The 18,033-nt window shown below is 43.7% G+C and overlaps 1 protein-coding gene across 6 annotated transcripts in view; it reads left to right on the top strand.

Annotated features, from left to right (window-relative positions):
* Window positions 1-1,350: 1,350 nt before the first annotated feature.
* The window catches only part of FGFR3 (fibroblast growth factor receptor 3), a 146,822-nt gene continuing 130,139 nt past the window's right edge, over window positions 1,351-18,033 (top strand). For all 6 annotated transcript variants that reach the window (XM_073610931.1, XM_073610930.1, XM_073610929.1 and 3 more), the window contains exons 1-2: window positions 1,351-1,494; window positions 9,453-9,680. In XM_073610931.1, coding sequence (XP_073467032.1) covers window positions 9,509-9,680 — 172 coding nt within the window. In that variant the 5' untranslated portion in view covers window positions 1,351-1,494; window positions 9,453-9,508. The remainder of the gene's footprint in view (window positions 1,495-9,452; window positions 9,681-18,033) is intronic.

Below are 18,033 nucleotides of genomic sequence, written 5' to 3'. Positions count from 1 at the left end.
TGTTGGTAGGTGTCCCTCATTCCTATCTCAAAATGTTGGGAGGTATGCTGAAAGGGGCATGAATCTATCCATTGCATATAGGAGGGTGGCGTGGAGAGAGGGGGCGGGGGCCCGGGTGCCCATAATGGACGGGGCCGCCACTGATCGGAGCTTTGCTGATAGAAAAAAAGGTGACGATAATGGCAACTGAAAAACGCGCGCCATTTTGCTGCGATTTCAATGGGGAGGTGTGTTTTTTTTTTTTTTCATCATTTTTATTGTTTTCTGGATAATAATTAATTTGTATAAGATAAGGATAAGATAATTTGTACAAGCAAAAATGTATCATCCATTTTTGTGACTAATCAAACATGCACCAAAAAATGCAGCAACGGAAGCTCAACTGACCGTTGGATTTAAAGGGATTTTTTTTTTTTTTTAGCTTTTTTTAATGCAAAAGCGCTTCAAAAACTATTAATTAAAAAATCAAATATAATACAATTATATATATATATATATATATATATATATATATATATATATATATATATATATCATTATATCATACCTCCCAATATTTTGAGATGGGAATGAGGGACACCTACTTGCAAACGTATGTATGCATAGGACACACCCCCTGCCACACCCCTTTAAAGGAGAATTAACCCCCCAAAAAAGGTTAATTAAAACCACAAGGACTTTTTTTTTGCCACTCCTATTCCTTTATATTGGCTTTTAACATTTACAAATGCAGACATTTAGAATTTAGATGAAAGGTTTAGCACTGGGAAACAGTTTTTGAAAGATAAAAAGTGCATTTTATATACAACTATATAGATCAGACCAAAATGAGGGACAAATGAGGAGGAATGAGGGACAGAGGGACATTGCTCCAAATCAGGGACAGTTATAGATAGATAGATAGATAGATAGATAGATAGAAATCTAGATATATATCTATATATAAATGAATATATATATTTTAAAACTGTCCATTTCAGTTTCTTTTTTCGCCCAGCTGCATCCCGAATTTTCGGTTTCGGTCCAGAATCGTCATTTCGGCGAACCACTAGTTATAACCTTCCCTTTACTTTATCCAAAATTAAGAAATAAAAAGTTTTGTCTATTGCTCTTAAGCTAAAATAAATGGCAAAACACCATGAATGCATTCCACACCGAACTAAATAAAATAAAAGAAAAGGTGCCTGTGATGATTCCATCCCCCCCCCCCCCACTATGGGTTGCACTCCTCGGGCTCCCTCCGGAGCGGGCACACAGGTCTGCAAGATGCAGGAGGTCCGTGACGTCACTCTGGTAGAGGGGGGCGCGGCCTGCCCGGGGAAAAGGGGCGTGCCAAAGGGCAGCAGGCACGCCCCTCCCGCTGGAGATGCTGTGGGAGGGGAGGAGCCGCTCAGTCGCCGGCACTCTGCTCGTGTTGGTGCAGCGCTAAGGACGGGATCTCCGCAGCGCTCCGACAATTCACCCTCCGGAGGGGAGGAACTACTAGAGCTGCAGGTAGGTGTGCAGGGTGAGAGCTACACTGACCCCGGGGGGGGGGGCCCTCAGCGCAAATGTGTGAGATCGGCGACCCCTGGGATGGACGATCCCCCCATACACATCGCTGCTGTCATCTTTCCCGGACTTGTCGTGGACGATCTGCGCTTTGTAAACCTTCATTGATCGGAGATGTGTGACCCTGGAGCCGCCTCTTCTCTGGATTATACAATCATTGATTATGTTTTTTTTATATGATTTTATTACATTTGCAGTGAATATATCAGGCTAGTCCTCGTTGTCAGTCCGGTGTATTCATAGCTTGTCCTCGGTAGGTCGGAGCTGCCTCTCTGCAGGGTTTTTGCTTTTTCTGGATCCACAAGATCGGGGTCCGATTGATCGACAAGTTTCCAGATCTAGTTTTATGATTGCATGTGTATGTTTACATCTAAAGGTGATCACCAGGGCTGCACGGACCGATCTCTAATCTCCCCCCGACAATTGTATGATGTCACTGCTCCTTCTGGATCCACAGAATTGGAGTTAGATTATTATTGATCAACTATTAGTTTCCAGATCTAGTATATAGTTGCATGCAGCTGTTTACATCTGGAGGTGATCATCGGGCTGCACAGACCGATCTCTAGTCTCCAGATCTGTGCTTGGAAATGGTGAGAGTTCACCGCTTCTTCTGGATCACCAGGATTGGGGTTAGAACAGATTGCAATTGATCAACGATTAGTTTCCAGATCTAGTACATTAGTGCATGTGTCTGTTTACATCTGGAGGTGATAATCAGACTGCACAGACCGATCTCTAATCTCCCCATCTCTCCCCGACAATTGTGTGATGTCACTGCTTCTTCTGGATCTAAAGAATTGGGGTTAGATTAAAATTGATCAACTATTAGTTTCCAGATCTAGTATATGATTGCATGCATCTGGAGACTGCACAGACAGATCTCCTAATCTACAGATATGTCTTTTTGGAAATTGTAATACCCGAAGGTTGCCCTAGAAAATTGAGTTTGATTTCACTGCTTCTTCTGGATCACCAGTATTGGGGTTGGAACAGATCACAATTGATCAACGATTTAGTTTCCACATCCAGCATATGAATGCATGTATCTGTTTACACCTGGAGGTGATGATCAGGCTGCACAGACAGATCTCTAATCTCCCCATCACTCCCTAAAAACTTGTATGATGTCACTGCTTGTTCTGGATCCACAGATTTGGAGTTAGATTAAAATGGATCAACTATTAGTTTCCAGATCTAGTATATGATTGCATGCATCTGGAGACTGCACAGACAGATCTCCTAATCTACAGATCTGTCCTTTTGGAAATTGTAATCTCTGAGGTTGCCCTCCAAAAATTAGTTTGATTTCACTTCTTCTTCGGGATCACCAGTATTGGGGTTACAACAGATTCAAATTGATCAACAATTTGTTCCCAGTTGTAGTAGATTAGTGCATGCGTCTGTCCACACATGGCGGGATATGGTGACTGCAGAGACAGATCTCTTATACCTGAGGTTGTCCTTTGACAAGAGTTTGATTACACAGCTTCTTCTGGATCACCAGTATTTGGGTTTTGAACCGTTTTACATTTGGATCGTCTGTCTGTTTTCAGGTTTAGTGTGTTAGTGCATGCGTCTGTCAACAGAAGGAGGATTTATGATGACCGTGATTATCAAACTTCAGGGACAGATCTCTAATAGCTGAGCTTGTCCTTCAAAAAAATGTTTGATTTATGCTGCTTCTTCTGGATCACCAGTATTGGGATTAGAACAGGTTAGACATGGATCATGATCGTCTATTTTTTTTCTTCCAGATTTAGTATATTATTGTATGCAGCATTCCACATTTGGAGGAATTGTCATAAAAGTATCGCCAGATTGCAGGGACAGATCTCAAATACCTTAGACTGTCCTTGGAAATTAGTTTGATTTTGCTGCTTCTTCTGGATCACCAGTATTGGGGTTAGAACCGTTTTTTAAATTCGGATCCTTGATTTGTTTCCAGGTTTAGTATACTCCTTCATGCGTCTTTCAGCAGGAGGAGGATTTCTGATGACAGTGATTATCAAACTTCAGGGACAGATCTCTAATACCTGAGCTTGTTCTTCCAAATTCGTTTTGATTTTGCTGCTTCTTCTGGATCATCAGTGTTGGGATTAGAACAGGTTAGACTTGGAAATCATAAGAATTGATGTCACTGTTTCCTCTGGATCAACATTAGAAATTAGATTAAAGTTGAGCAACTATTTTTTCCAGTTTTAGCGTATCAGTGCATGCATCTGTCAACATAGGGAGCATATAGGGTGAAAGTGATCATCAGCTTCCAAGGGATATCCCTCTAAAACTCAAGGTTGTCCTTGGGAATTAGTTTTGATTTCACAGCTTCTTCTGGATCACCATTATTGGGATTAAAACAAATTAAACCTGGATCGTTTATGTTTCTTCCAGATCTAGTGTATTCTTGCATGGAGGTTTTATGGTGACAGTGATCATCAGACTCCAGGGACAGATCTCTAAACGTAAGGTTGTCCTTGGAAATGAGTTTGATTTCATTGATTCTTCTGGATCACCAGCATTAATATTAGATTAGATTAAAATGAATCAATTTTTTTTTTCAAGATTTAGAATATTACTGTATTCAGCTTTCCTCAAAGGAAGGTTTTACAGTGACAGTGATCATCCGACTGCAGGGACTGATGCCTTAAATTTGAAGCTGTCTCTGGGAATTGGTTTAATTTTACTGTTTGTTTTTTTCTGGATATCAGTCAGAACAGCATTGAGCTTAGAACAGATTAAACTTGATCACCAATTTGTGTGTTTTATTTTTAGCATGCAGCTTTCTCATAAGGGAGTTATATGGTTACAGTGATCATCAGACTCCAGGGCCAGATGTCTAAAATCAGAGGCTGTCCTTGGAACTTGTACGGTTTGATTTCACTGCTTCTTCTGCCCACATTGTGGAGATTTATGGTGAAAAGTGATCATCAGATTCCAGGGACAGATCTCGAAGACCTAAATCTGTCCCTAGAAATTGTACCCTTTTCACGGCTTCTGGATCACCAGTATTGGCATAGTACAGATTCAAATTGATCACTTGTTTCTTTTCAGTTCTGGTATATGGCTGCATGCTCTTTATGATGACAGCGATCATTGGGTTCCAGGGACAGATCTCTTAAAGCTGAGGCTGTCCTTGGAGATTGTATGGTTTGATGTCGCTGCTTCTTCTGGATCACCAGCTTTGGGATTAGAACAGATTAAAATTTGGATCATCCAGATGTAGTGTATTATTGTGTGCAACTTTCCACATATGGAGGCGTTCTGGTGAAAGCGATCATCGGACTCCAGGGACAGATCTTGAAACCTAAGGTTGTCCTTGGAAATTAGTTTGATTTCATTGCTTCTTCTGGATTACCAGTATTGGGATTAGAGCAGATTACATTTTGGATCATCTGTTTAATATATAGATATAGATCGAGAGATATAGATATATATAGATTGAGAGATATATATATATATATATATATATATATATATATATATATATATATATATATATATATATATATATATATATATTATTCACATGCAGCTTTCTTCCTTTCTTCCCCTTTTATTTTTTATAAGAGGGTTTGTGGTGGAAGCGATCTTTGGACTCCGGGGACGCCCCACTCAAATTTAAGATTGTCCTTGGAAATTGGTTTGATTTTATTGCTTCTTCTGGATCACCAGTAATTAGAATTAGAACAGATTAAACTTAATGAACCAGTCTTAGTACAATAGTACAACATGTAGCTTTCCTTTTTATATGACGAGGCAATCCTCAACCTTCAGGTACAGGTCACCGTATTGCGAGGCCGTCCCTGGAAATGAGGAATGGTTTGCATCTCTTGGTTGTCACAGCTGCTCCTTCTCCTTGGTACCGTGGCCCCACATCTGTGTCATTTTCCAAGTCTGGCGACTGAAGGAAGCGCAATCTTATCGGCCAGCCCTTCTATGATCTCTAGGCATTAGTAATGGATTTTCCAAGATAAACCCCCCCCCCCCATTGCTATCTCTGTAGAAGAGGCTTGAGGAGCATTAGCTGGAGCCAAACACTGATCTGTCTAGCTAAGTTTTGTAAATAGAAGCTCCATGCAGAAGTGGCAACAACGTTTCACGTATTGTGTATTTAATCTTGGTTTCTATTTGTTTATTCCCAGCCCAGGATTGTGATGATCTGCCCTTTTATCTCTTTATAAACAGCCTACAAAACAAATCCATAACTATAGAGAAATAAAAAAAACTCCTCTAGTGACGTCATACATGCAGATCGCTGTGCAATGAGACTTCATGGTCAGTGCAGATTTTAGTGGCCCCTCTCCCTCCTCTAAGGGTCCGGACCCTGCTGAGGCTCATTAATGGTCAACCTCTGGGCCGTTTAGTTTAAAGGATAACCAGCTTGCTTATTGATCCTGATCACCACTGTGCCTCTTGTAGAGAAAAGTTGAGTTCTCAAAGCAAAGGGATTGTTTCCTGACGGTCTGGGCAAGATCTGATGAACGCTCAATGTGATAGTAAAATTGTAAGGGCCCCTTTAGATCGATACGTTTGCCTAGACCTGTGGGTGTGTTGTCATGCATCAACCTGTGCGTCCCTTTGATGTGGGTTCACTATGGACTTTTTTTGTTTCAGCATTCAGAGTGCATAGGTTTAACTGCCATTTGGCGCGGATGGGGCTTAACTGCCATTGGGCTGGCTAGGGTTAACTGCCAATGGGCTGGCTATAGTTAACTGCCAATGGGCTGGCTAGGGTTAACTGCCAATGGGCTGGCTAGGGTTAACTGCCATTGGACTGGCTAGGGTTAACTGCCATTGGGCTAGCTAGGGTTAACTGCCATTGGGCTGGCTAGGGTTAACTGCCAATGGGCTGGCTAGGGTTAACTGCCAATGGGCTGGCTAGGGTTAAGTGCCAATGGGCTGGCTAGGGTTAACTGCCCTTGAAGCCCGTTAATACCTGTTTCCAAAGCTTCAAGTGACCTGCACTTTTATGCTTTGCTGCAACAGGAGCAGTCACTATATTTTTGTGGGTAAACCGGACACGTGTTGCATCACCTGCGTTAGAACGTAATGATGTAGTTAGAGCCTAACACAAGCATTTCTGTAAACTAAAAATGACTAACCGATCGAAAAATCTTTCTGCGTGTTTTGAAATTGCCATTGTCGATGAAGCCAAGGTCACCAAAGACTAGTTATGCGCAGTCAGTTAAGTTGCTCCTTCCTCAATGCAAGCATTTAGGGGTTTAAATATAGTGGAGATAAGACAATCGATCGAATGAATTTGTTAATTTTTTTTTTTTTTTTTTTGATGTTGCGGATGTCTAGGTAAAACCAAACTATGGTTGCATATTGTGAAGGATTGGTCCGTGTGTGGTCATTGTAGCCAGCTGATACGATGTCTTTTATTGGATAGCAAATATAGTGATTTTGTTTGTGGGCTGAAGCTAAAAAATGGCGTTAGTATCAGATCTGGACCAGTACAGGGGGCTCTATAGACAAAGTGCATAGAGGAGAAATTCCAGCTGCTGCCCCCCCTCCCCCCCAAGACCCTTCAATGGAGGAACATGTTCTCCTTAATACTGACCTTTAAGTGACTTTTATCTCCTGTGGTTGATTGGTTAACCCCTTGAAATCAAGCTCACCACACACATTCACAATCTGATTGTAGAATCCTGTTTAAAATAACCAACAACTATTGTAGTGCAATAGCTTGCCTGAGGTCCTTTATTTATAAAAAGTTCTGTAAATCTAAAGTTGTCTGTATAAAGATTGTACGGGTGTATTGTAACATGTATGGTGACCCTTAGTTTATCTCTGTGGCATTTACCTGTATAAATGGCAAAATGTATTCCTTTGTTTTTTGGGTAGCCTGCTTGTTATATAGGGCAGTGATGGCGATTGTTGGAACCCCAGATGTTTTGGAACTACATTTCCCATGATGCTCATGGACTCTGCAGTGTAGTGGAGCATCATGGGAAATGTAGTTCCAAAACATCTGGAGTGCCAAGGTTCACCATCACTGTTATAGGGTAATGAATCCAAGGAATTGGCCATATGCTGTTAGAATTTTGATTCACAGGAATCAGCCTAAATTCTAACACTGGGTGGCCTTGCTGCCATGAAAAAATGGATTTTCGGCAAAGGAGCCAGGCTGAGAATCATCAACCAATCAGCTGCATGCAGTGTTCGGGTATTCTGACAGCCGTGACCAGTGGCTATCAGAGCGTAGTCCGACAGGGTGGGTTCGAAATTTGGCCAATTCGGAGGAATTGGGTGAATTTATAACAGAGGGTGGCCCTGCTGGCATGACAAACGTGGGTTACTCAATTGATTTTTGTTGAAGGGGCTGGCCAAAAATGATTGGCCGAACAGCGCCTTCAGCCAATCAGCTGCAGGCAGCGTTCAGGTGTTTTGACAGCCGCGATCAGTGACTTTCAGAGCATAGTCCAACAGGGACGGTTAATTCGGCGAAATTGGGTGAATTTCTGAACAGTGGGTGGCCCTGCTGGCATGACAAAAGATGATGATTGCTCGATCGACTTTTGTCTAAGGAGCTGGGCGGGGGTGGATTCGTCCATCCAAGCGGTTGGTGTGGATGGAGGAAACTAACTGATGTGTTTCCGAAGCAATCTAATAGTGTATGGCCAGCTTAAACCCTTACGTATACCCGGTAAAACGACTGACTGATCACTGCTGTCAGAATACCCAAACGCTGCCTGCAACTGATTGGCTGATGATTCTCAGCCTGGCTCCTTTACAGAAAGTCAATTTCTTTTTTTTTTTTTTTTTTTTTTCATGCCAGCAAGGCCACCCAGTGTTAGAATTTTAGGCTTTTTCCAGTGAAAATTTTAAAATGACTGGCCTCAGGTGATACACAGAGATGAAACAAATCCTCTTACATAAGTTTATACCTGTTTATCTGCAGTCTTCTCTATATCTGTTCAAAGTACTGACATTGTAAAGCTTGTTGTTGGTAAGTTCAAAAACAGGGGGCTGAGAGCTCAGTGAGGAGAACTTCCTGAGGGCTGATTGGAGGGAAGGAACAGACACTGCTCACAGGAACAGAGCTGAGGCTGTCAATCAGCTGCAGCTCCCTCCCCTGTCACCATTTTTCTCTTGGTGTCAGGAAAACTTGTCAGAAGTGATTCATGCTGATGGCAGAGGAAGGAAGCGGCAGTCAGAAATGACATTTATGCAGCGTACACATGAGCGGACTTTTCAACCGGACTGGTCCGATCGTGTGTGGGCTTCATCGGACCTTCAGCGGACTTTTCCAGTCGAAAATCTGACAGACGTTAGATTTGAAACCTGCTTCAAATCTTTCCTACGGACTCGAGTCCGGTCGAAAGATCCGCTCGTCTGTATGCTAGTCCGACGGACGAAAACCCATGCTACAGCAGCTACTGGCTATCAACTTTCTTATTTTAGTTCGGTGTACGTCATCACAAACGAATCCGTCGGACTTTGGTGTGATCGTGTGTAGGCAAGTCCGTTTGTTCAAAAGTCCGTTGGACCAGTCCGGTCGAAAAGTCCACCCGTGTGTACGCGGCCTAAGTGCTCTGGATTGAGACAAGTACACACTATGTAGAGCAGGGGTCTCAAACTAGTGGTCCTCCAGCTGTTGCAGAACTACAAGTCCCATGAGGCATAGCAAGGCTGACAGTTAAAAGCCTGACTCTCACAGGCAGAGGCATGATGGGGCTTGTTGTTCTGCGACAGCTGGAGGGCCACAAGTTTGAGACCCCTGCTATAGAGGGATATGTTTTGTTCATATTTCATGTCTGAGATTTACAACCACTTTAGGTGCTATGACCTCTGACTACCAATCGCCTTTCACTGAATTCTAGCCACCTCTTGATTTACTCTCCTCCAGAGTAAAGTATTCTGAGCCGACTCTTCTATCTTTTTTTTTTTTTGTGCAGGTTCCCGCAAGGATTACCATTGCCAAGGCGTCCGGAATAAAGCATGCGACCAGAGAATGCCTAAGGCTGGAGGGGGCTGCAGGCCATCCCTTTGCCGAGGGATCCCAGTGGGAATGATCGCCGTGTGGGGCGCACTCTGCTTGTTCCTGGTGACGGTGAGCGGGGTGCCAGCAGCCAGGCTTCCCATCGCAGAGCCAGAGGAGGACAGAGCGGAGAGGAAATCAGCAGGTAAGGACACGGATCCACCCCCTTGTCCGTTTACCCATGGATTCGCAAACATTCACATGTTTGTTCGTCCAGGATCGAAAAAAAAAAAAAAACGTTTCTTTACTTTCAACTTTTGAATGGCAGAGCTGGGAGGGAGCGGAGACTTTCACATGCAGCCTGCCTGGAGAATCCCAAACCTTCATGAGAAATGCAAATTTCCGTGTTGTCCCTGGCTCTTGTACTAGGAGGGCAGCAGGGGGGGGTCATTGTTTGAGGACGCTAATTAATCATCGGGCTGGTTGACTTGCAGATTAACTCCATTGGTGCTACAGAAGGGAGATCTGCATGACACTGGAGCTTGTTTATTTGTTGATGCTGCCTAATGTGTGTACAGTGCTGTACAATGTATGAGCAGCTGGGACAAAACCATTGCAATCTGCTCTAATCATAACGCAGTTCCCTATTGTTATTGATCGCTAATCTGTGCAGGGAGTTTACATAAGGAGTTCGTCTAAATGGCTTAATGATTGCAGTTTAGACTAAATCAGCGTTTATGGTGTCACCAATAATGTCTCCATTGGCCCCTTTTATTACATAGAATGCTGGGACTGCACTACTTGGCCCCCTTTGTATTACATAGGATGCTGGGACTGCACTACTTGGCCCCCTTTTTATTACATAGGATGCTGGGACTACACTACTTGGCCCCCTTTTTATTACATAGGATGCTGGGACTGCACTACTTGGGCCCCCTTTTTATTACATAGGATGCTGGGACTGCACTACTTGGCCCCCTTTTTATTACATAGGATGCTGGGACTGCACTACTTGGCCCCCTTTTTATTACATAGGATGCTGAGACTACACTACTTGGCCCCCTTTTTATTACATAGGATGCTGGGACTACACTACTTGGCCCCCTTTTTATTACATAGGATGCTGGGACTACACTACTTGGCCCCCTTTTATTACATAGGATGTTGGGACTGCACTACTTGGCCCCCTTTTTATTACATAGGATGCTGGCACTGCACTACTTGGCCCCCTTTTTATTACATAGAATGCTGGGACTGCACTACTTGGCCCCCTTTTTATTACATAGGATGCTGGGACTGCACTACTTGGGCCCTTTTTTATTACATAGGATGCTGGGACTGCACTACTTGGTCCCCTTTTATTACATAGGATGCTGGGACTGCACTACTTGGCCCCCTTTTATTACATAGGATGCTGGGACTGCACTACTTGGCCCCCTTTTTATTACATAGGATGCTGGGACTACACTACTTGGCCCCCTTTTTATTACATAGGATGCTGGGACTGCACTACTTGGCCCCCTTTTTATTACATAGGATGCTGGGACTGCACTGCTTGGCCCCCTTTTTATTACATAGGATGCTGGGACTGCACTGCTTGGCCCCCTTTTTATTACATAGGATGCTGGGACTGCGCTACTTGGGCCCTTTTTTATTACATAGGATGCTGGGACTGCACTGCTTGGCCCCCTTTTTATTACATAGGATGCTGGGACTGCACTACTTGGCCCCCTTTTATTACATAGGATGCTGGGACTGCACTACTTGCCCAAAATTCAGGCCGAAATTGGACCTGAAGCGGTGAACCAGGACGCACGGGACCCCTGCTGTGAGCCAGCATTAGGTGTGAACCCAGCCTCAGGGACTTTTATGCCCGCAGCAGGTTACGTTTTTGGTTCCATAGACTTCAATAGACACGCAGCAGTGCCTGCATTTTTTGATGCGTTTCGGCAGGTTTCCCTCACATAAGACACCTACCATAAACGCATCAAAAAAGCACGAAGCGCAGGTTGCATAGGTGTGAACCTAGCCTAAAACCGGAGAATGCAAAATCTGATGCAGCTCTGCATGGTAGCCAATCGGCTTCTAACTTCAACTTGTTCAGTTAAGCTTTGACAATAATACCTGGAAGCTGATTGGTTTCTATGCAGAGCTGCACCAGATTTTGCACTCTACAGTTTTAGTAAATCAACCCTTATGTGTCTTTTTGATAATTCAAAGATTGTCTGATTTCTTTTGACTAATCGTTTGATCAGATTGTTACTTGTATGGTCAACATAAGTCTGATGTTGTACAATTTGCTGAAATCGCCAGAGGCAGGGTTGCTGCAAGGCTAGCTGTTTGTCCCTAATGGAATTGCTCCAGCTTAGGCAGCGAGGTTTTGCTCCCATGGCCAGCGACTGAGATCCAGCAACGCTCACAGTAACAAGAGCGACATCTCTCTGCGTCTGTCTACAGAGCGAGATGTCACCAGAGCACCAAGATCTCCAAAATGGGTCCAAAGCTTTAATTAGCGATCACATCGTTCTAACAGAAAGCAACGTTTCAGAGCTGCGCAGGACCCCATCATCAGGCATGTGACGCTGGTCCAAACCCTGCTGAATATCGATCGCTAGTGATGGCAGCGAAACCTTGCTGTCTCATCTGGAGATGGAGCAATTCCTTAGGGACAAATGGGCAGATTCTTTAACAAGCCTGCTGTTGCCGATTTTGTCTCTAGTGGCTAAATCACCCACCTGACATGACATGTGACAATCTGATTGTACAATCTCCTAGATCTGCCAACAAGTATGTAGTACAAGGGTTTGCCTGATTGGATACACATTGGTTGGTTTAGGTAGGTGCATATATTAAATTTTCGGTAAATCTAAAGTTGATTGTATGAAGATTGTATAGTCAGATTGTAACATCTATGGCAGGGATAAGCAATTCGCGGACCTCCAGCTGTTGCAAAACTACAAGTCCCATCATGCCTCTGCCTCTAGGTGTCATGCTTGTGGCTGTCAGTCTTGCTATGCCTCATGGGACTTGTAGTTCTGCAACGGCTGGTCTGCTAATTGTATATCCCTGATCTATGGTGACTCTTGGTATGTATGCAGTCCAAATGGAACAGATCTTTCATGTGATCTGATCTGAAAAACTTTTGTCAATGTATGGTTATTTGCAATCCGTATATGACAGATACTAACAACTACGACATCTGTTACCTAGAAAATGTATAAATGATCGCAGTGGAAAACGTTTGCCTGTGACTATTGCTATCGTGTAAAGTTGTCAAGTGTGATGGAAATTTTTAGCCGTTTCCTCACGGCAAGTCTGGAGCTCAGTCTGTTGCTGGTGTACAGCCTACATACGGTGTGTTTTTATTGAACGTGCCAGGATTGTGAAGTGGTTGGCTTGTTTTCAAAAGTGCGTGTGCTGGAAGTGTACAGATCGGTGTAATCATTTGTGACATCTGCTGCGGCCGAGAAGTTACTTTTGTATCCTGCAATGTTCAAAACACACGATCGTCATACACCTTGAAATGTTCCTTTATTAGAATGCAGCCGGAACAGCATCTGTAATGGCTGGGATTGTATTCTCCTGTACGATTGTATTCTCCTTTTGTATTCTCCTGTACGGTTTGTATTCTCCTGTACGCTGTGTGTTCTGTGTACATTGCAGGTCCTTGTGGACATGGATGGGAATTGCAGAGCTGTCCGGAACCTCATCGCTGGATAGTAGAAATACCATAGAGCAGGGATATGCAATTAGCGGACCTCCCAACTGTTGCAGAACTACAAGTCCCATGAGGCATAGCAAGACTCTGACAGCCACAAGCATGACACCCAGAGGCAGAGGCATGATGGGACTTGTAGTTTTGCAACAGCTGGAGGTCCGCTAATTGCATATCCCTGCCATAGAATACCTCTAGTTGTTGGGGAGCTAAAAGTTTCAGGCTGCTGGGACTTGTAGTTCTTCCATGATACCATGTCTGCGCTATGTTTTTGTAAAAGCCTCTTAAATGGGAACGCTCTGTCTGCCTACAAAGACCAATCAAAGCTGGGCTTACAGATTCCTATGGCCAAGCAGTATCTCATAGCTGAAGAGCTCATGCACGCAGGCCTTATGAAATCCGGACCATCTACGCAGAAGAGTGCTGGTAGATATTTTCAGAAAGTTCCTGCGTAGTAAAAAAAAAAAAAAAAAAAAAAGCATGCATTGGTCCGTAAACCTTTTATATGCATAAAGGTGCGTTGTGGTCTGTACTTGTTTTTGTATGTGTAAAATCCTTCTGGTCTTCTTTCTAGTTTTGTTGTAAAGCAAAGATTTAAAGTATTTCTAAACGCACAACAGTAAAATCAGTCAGTGTATGCAGTAAGCCCTTGTTCACACTGCTGCCGCTTCAATGTCGCGCCACTTTGAGCCCGACATTCCTGTGCGACTTCATCGCAGCTTGCATACGACTTCTTTACCAGATCTAAATGCAAGTCGTGTTGAAGTTGCACCAAAGTAATGCAGGTTCCTTTTTCTAAGTCTGAGCGACTTGAGTCGCACCAATTAGAACTGTTCCATTGCCGTTAATGGGGCGCGACTTTGAACGCGAGTCACACGACAAGTCACGGCAGTGTGAACTGAGGCTAAAGCATGCTTGTTATACTGACTGTGGAATCGAAAAGGTTAATCAACTTCATTGTGTAAAAAAGGCTGTTTGATCCTGCCTTCTAATCCACCTTTTCTTCCACTGTCCCCAATCCATCTGCTGATAGTAGAGAGGCTTTGAAGTCCCTCTGCCTCTGCACATGCTCAGTTTGGTGTGTATTGCTAGAGTGTGTGTGTGTGTGTGTATATATATGTGTGTGTGTGCGCACACACACACACACACACACACACACACACACACACATATATATATAGCACAGTCAGAGTAGAATGAAAACTCCTCCTACAAGCTTTAACCAGACCCTGATAGAAGTCACAGGACTGCTATATACTGCTGATGAGAAAAGTTATTTAGCAGTTTATATTTACTAAAATAATCTGTGTATTGTGGGAGACCAGATACAGTGAATGCAGGGTCCTGGGTTTAGTAACACTTTAAGTGGGACTTATGCTGGCCAAACACTATACAAAAAGTTGTTCAAACTCCTTTTCGAAAAACAAACGCTCGGCCGTGAGGGCAAACAATAGTGCCGTCTTGTAATGACTGATAAACCAATCAATGGACATAAATCAGTTTTTTTTTTTTTTTTTTACATAAATCTAGTGCAAATAGTTTGGACGAGAAACACATGAACCTTTTTCAATTTATCGTGCGTTTGGAAGAAAATTTCCAAACTTGTTTTTTTGGCTCAAAAACGTCACTACCGATTTGTGCCCATTAACTGGCCGAAAAACGAATGAACTGTCCAAATGACTGAATGTTGGATGATTTTTCGTATAATATATGGCCAGCATGGGTCCAATATGTGGTGTGTACATATGAGGACTGCAATGTTCTGGCTGGGATTGATGGCTATGAGTAATCTTGTTCTTTTGGGTCAGACATGAAGCACATGGCAGTAAACATGGTGTGGTAACCAACGGAAACCGCTGACTACTGTAACGTGAAATCCCCTCAAAGTTGGCTGTTGCTTTCTGAAGGAACCTATAACCTCCTGTCTGCCCACAGACTGATATTGAATTGAATCTCATTTTTAATGCATTATGATGAGTGACAGCTGGCTTTTCTCATAAAAATGTTTTTTTTCTTACGTCTGCTACAATCAAGGTGAAACAAGTGCAATTACTGTCAAGGCAGCTCTGTGAGGAAGCACTTAACACATAATGGTCCTCCCTCACCCCTTCATCGGTATTATGAGATTCAGGCGCTCTTTGTAATGTCATCTCATTGCACACTGTAGAATCGTCTTGTCAGAGCTGGCGGAGCACTAAAAGTTCCATCACTGCGGGGAATTGTGGTTTATAGTAGAAATACAGACCATGCTTGTTCCAGTGTCTACCTACCATCCAATCTTTTTAAAGGGTTAGTTCACCTTCACCAAAAAACTGCCTCTGCAGAAGGGGCACACATAGATAAAAACAAACTGCAGCTTTGACCAAAGTTGGATAATGCCCTTATTATAGGTGTAGACAATTTATGTACCTTGTGATGCCTGACTGGAAACCTCCTAGAGATGGCCGTTCTGCCCTTATTATAGGTGTAGGTCATTTATGTACCTCATGAGGCCTGACTGGACATCTCCTAGAAATGGCCATTCTGCTCTTATTATAGGTGTAGGCCATTTTATGTACCTCGTGAGGCCTGACTGGAAACCACCTAGAGTTGGCCATTCTGCCCTTGCTATAGGTATAGGCCATTTATGTACTTCATGAGGCCTGACTGGAAACCTCGTAGATATGGCCAGCCTGCCCTTGCTATAGGTGTTGGCCATTTATGTACCTCATGAGGCTTGACTGGAAACCTCCTAGTGATGGCCATTCTGCCCTTGCTATAGGTGTAGGCCATTTATGTTCTAGAAAAACAAGGACAGAGGGTGTACCAACCTTGCGCATTACCTTTGCAACAATGGATCATTTTTAGTTAATAAATTATTGTATTCACAAGCGAATGGTAAAATTAAGCAAGAAATAAGAAAAATCCATCAATAACTTTGTCCAACATGGTCTACTGGCCGATGAACTTAAGTGGGATGAGAGCAGTCCAGGGTTAGCTGATGCATTTTCGAGGGTGACCCCTCTTCCTCAGAGCTCGTAAGACCTGACTGGAAAACTCCCTAGATGGCCATTCCACCCTTACTATAGGTGTAGGTCATTTATGTACCTCATGAGGCCTGACTGCAAACCTCCTAGAGATGGCCATTCCACCCTTGCTATAGGTGTCAGGCCTTTTATGTACCTCGAGAAGCCTGAAAAAAAAACTCCCAGAGATTGCATCATCCATCCTGCCTTTTTGCTAAGAGACTCCCAGCTGTTTCTGTTCACCTCCACCATCACAGGGGCGAGCTCTTGAAATGCTGAGCTCAGAGCTGCTTCATAGGGGAGTGAAAGGGCACATGAGCTGGTTTGAATCCTAGAAAGAGCTCTTGTGATGGTGGAGATAACCGGTAAGAGCTGGACCTCTCTTAGCAGCTTCCTAACTCCAACTTTGGTTAACAAACTCTGCAGCTTTGACCAAAGTTGAATAATGCTGTTGCTATAGCTGTAGGCCATTTATGTACCTCAGTAAGGCCTAACTAAAAAAAACTCCCAGAGATTGCATTATACGGCCCTGCCTTGTTGCTAGGATGTTGCTAGGGGACTCTGTTGGCCTCCATGATCACAGGATCGAGCTCTTTCTCTGATTCAAACCATCTCACGTGCGCTTTTTCTTCCCTACTGCAGTAGCTCCGAGCTCAGCATTTGGAGAGTTCACTCCTGTAATGGCTGGGAGTCTCTTAGCAACGTCCTAGTAACAAGGCAGGATGGGATTATGTGATCTCTGGGAGTTTTTCACTCAGGCTTCAGGAGGTACGTAAATAGCCTACACCTATAACAAGTGCCAATTGGCTGCAGACACATTGACTATGGATGCACACTGGCTGCGTGCGAGGTTGGTTCAAAATGAATGGTCTGGGGCGCACCTCAATGGCCCAGAAATTGGAGCTGCACCTTTTTGGACAGCACACTATACTGCAACACCTTGGCAGTGATGTGCTTTGGGTTGCCATTCAGAATAAATGGCACCACATTGCACATGCGATAATTTCCCCATTCACACCTCCCCCCCCCCCCCCAATGAATAACATTTGATCTGTAGTGCATATAGGCCGAGAACGCTCAGTTTTGCCCCCCGTTGCGCGGGATTGCTAAAAACAAGTCTGGTTGCAATATGTCCAAGCACTTGTTCTGTGTATGTGTGACTGAACACAGGTCCTTGTATATACTCACATGTAACCATCTCAGTTGCTGCTTTGTAAAGTACAGGACCTGTGTTCAGTCAGCACACACACTAAACAAGTGCTTTTACCAACTGTGACCAAACTTTCTTTTAGCGGTTCAAAGCAATGGGGCAAAATCAACTGTTCTTGGACTATATTCTCTGCAGATCAAATGTTATGCCGCGTACACACGGTCGGACTTTTCGTCTACAAAAGTCCAACGGACGCTGACGGACTAAAGCTGGCTGGTAATCCGATCGTGTGTGGGCTTCTCCGGACTTTCAACGGACTTTTTTAGCCTAAAATCCGACGGACTTTAGATTTGAAGCATGCTTCAAATCTTTACGTCGTAAGTACGACGGACCCCGAAGTCCGCTCGTCTGTATGCTAGTCCGACGGACAAAAACCCATGCTAGGGCAGCTATTGGCTACCGGCTATGAACTTCCTTATTTTAGTCCGGTGTACGTCATCACGTACGAATCCGTCGGACTTTTGTGTGGTCGTGTGTAGGCAAGTCCGTTCGTTAGAAAGTCTGCTGCAAGTCCGCTGAAAGTCCGCCGGAAGTCTGTCGGACAGGCTGTCGGACTTTTGTAGACGAAAAGTCCGACCGTGTGTACGCGGCATTACTCATTGAAAAGCAAAAAGTGTTTTTTTTTTTT

Source organism: Aquarana catesbeiana, linkage group LG01 (genome assembly GCF_042186555.1).
Source record: "Aquarana catesbeiana isolate 2022-GZ linkage group LG01, ASM4218655v1, whole genome shotgun sequence".
Taxonomy (NCBI): Eukaryota; Metazoa; Chordata; class Amphibia; order Anura; family Ranidae; genus Aquarana; species Aquarana catesbeiana.
Note: the sequence above shows the minus strand (reverse complement) of the source record. Positions and strands in the feature narration are given on the sequence as shown.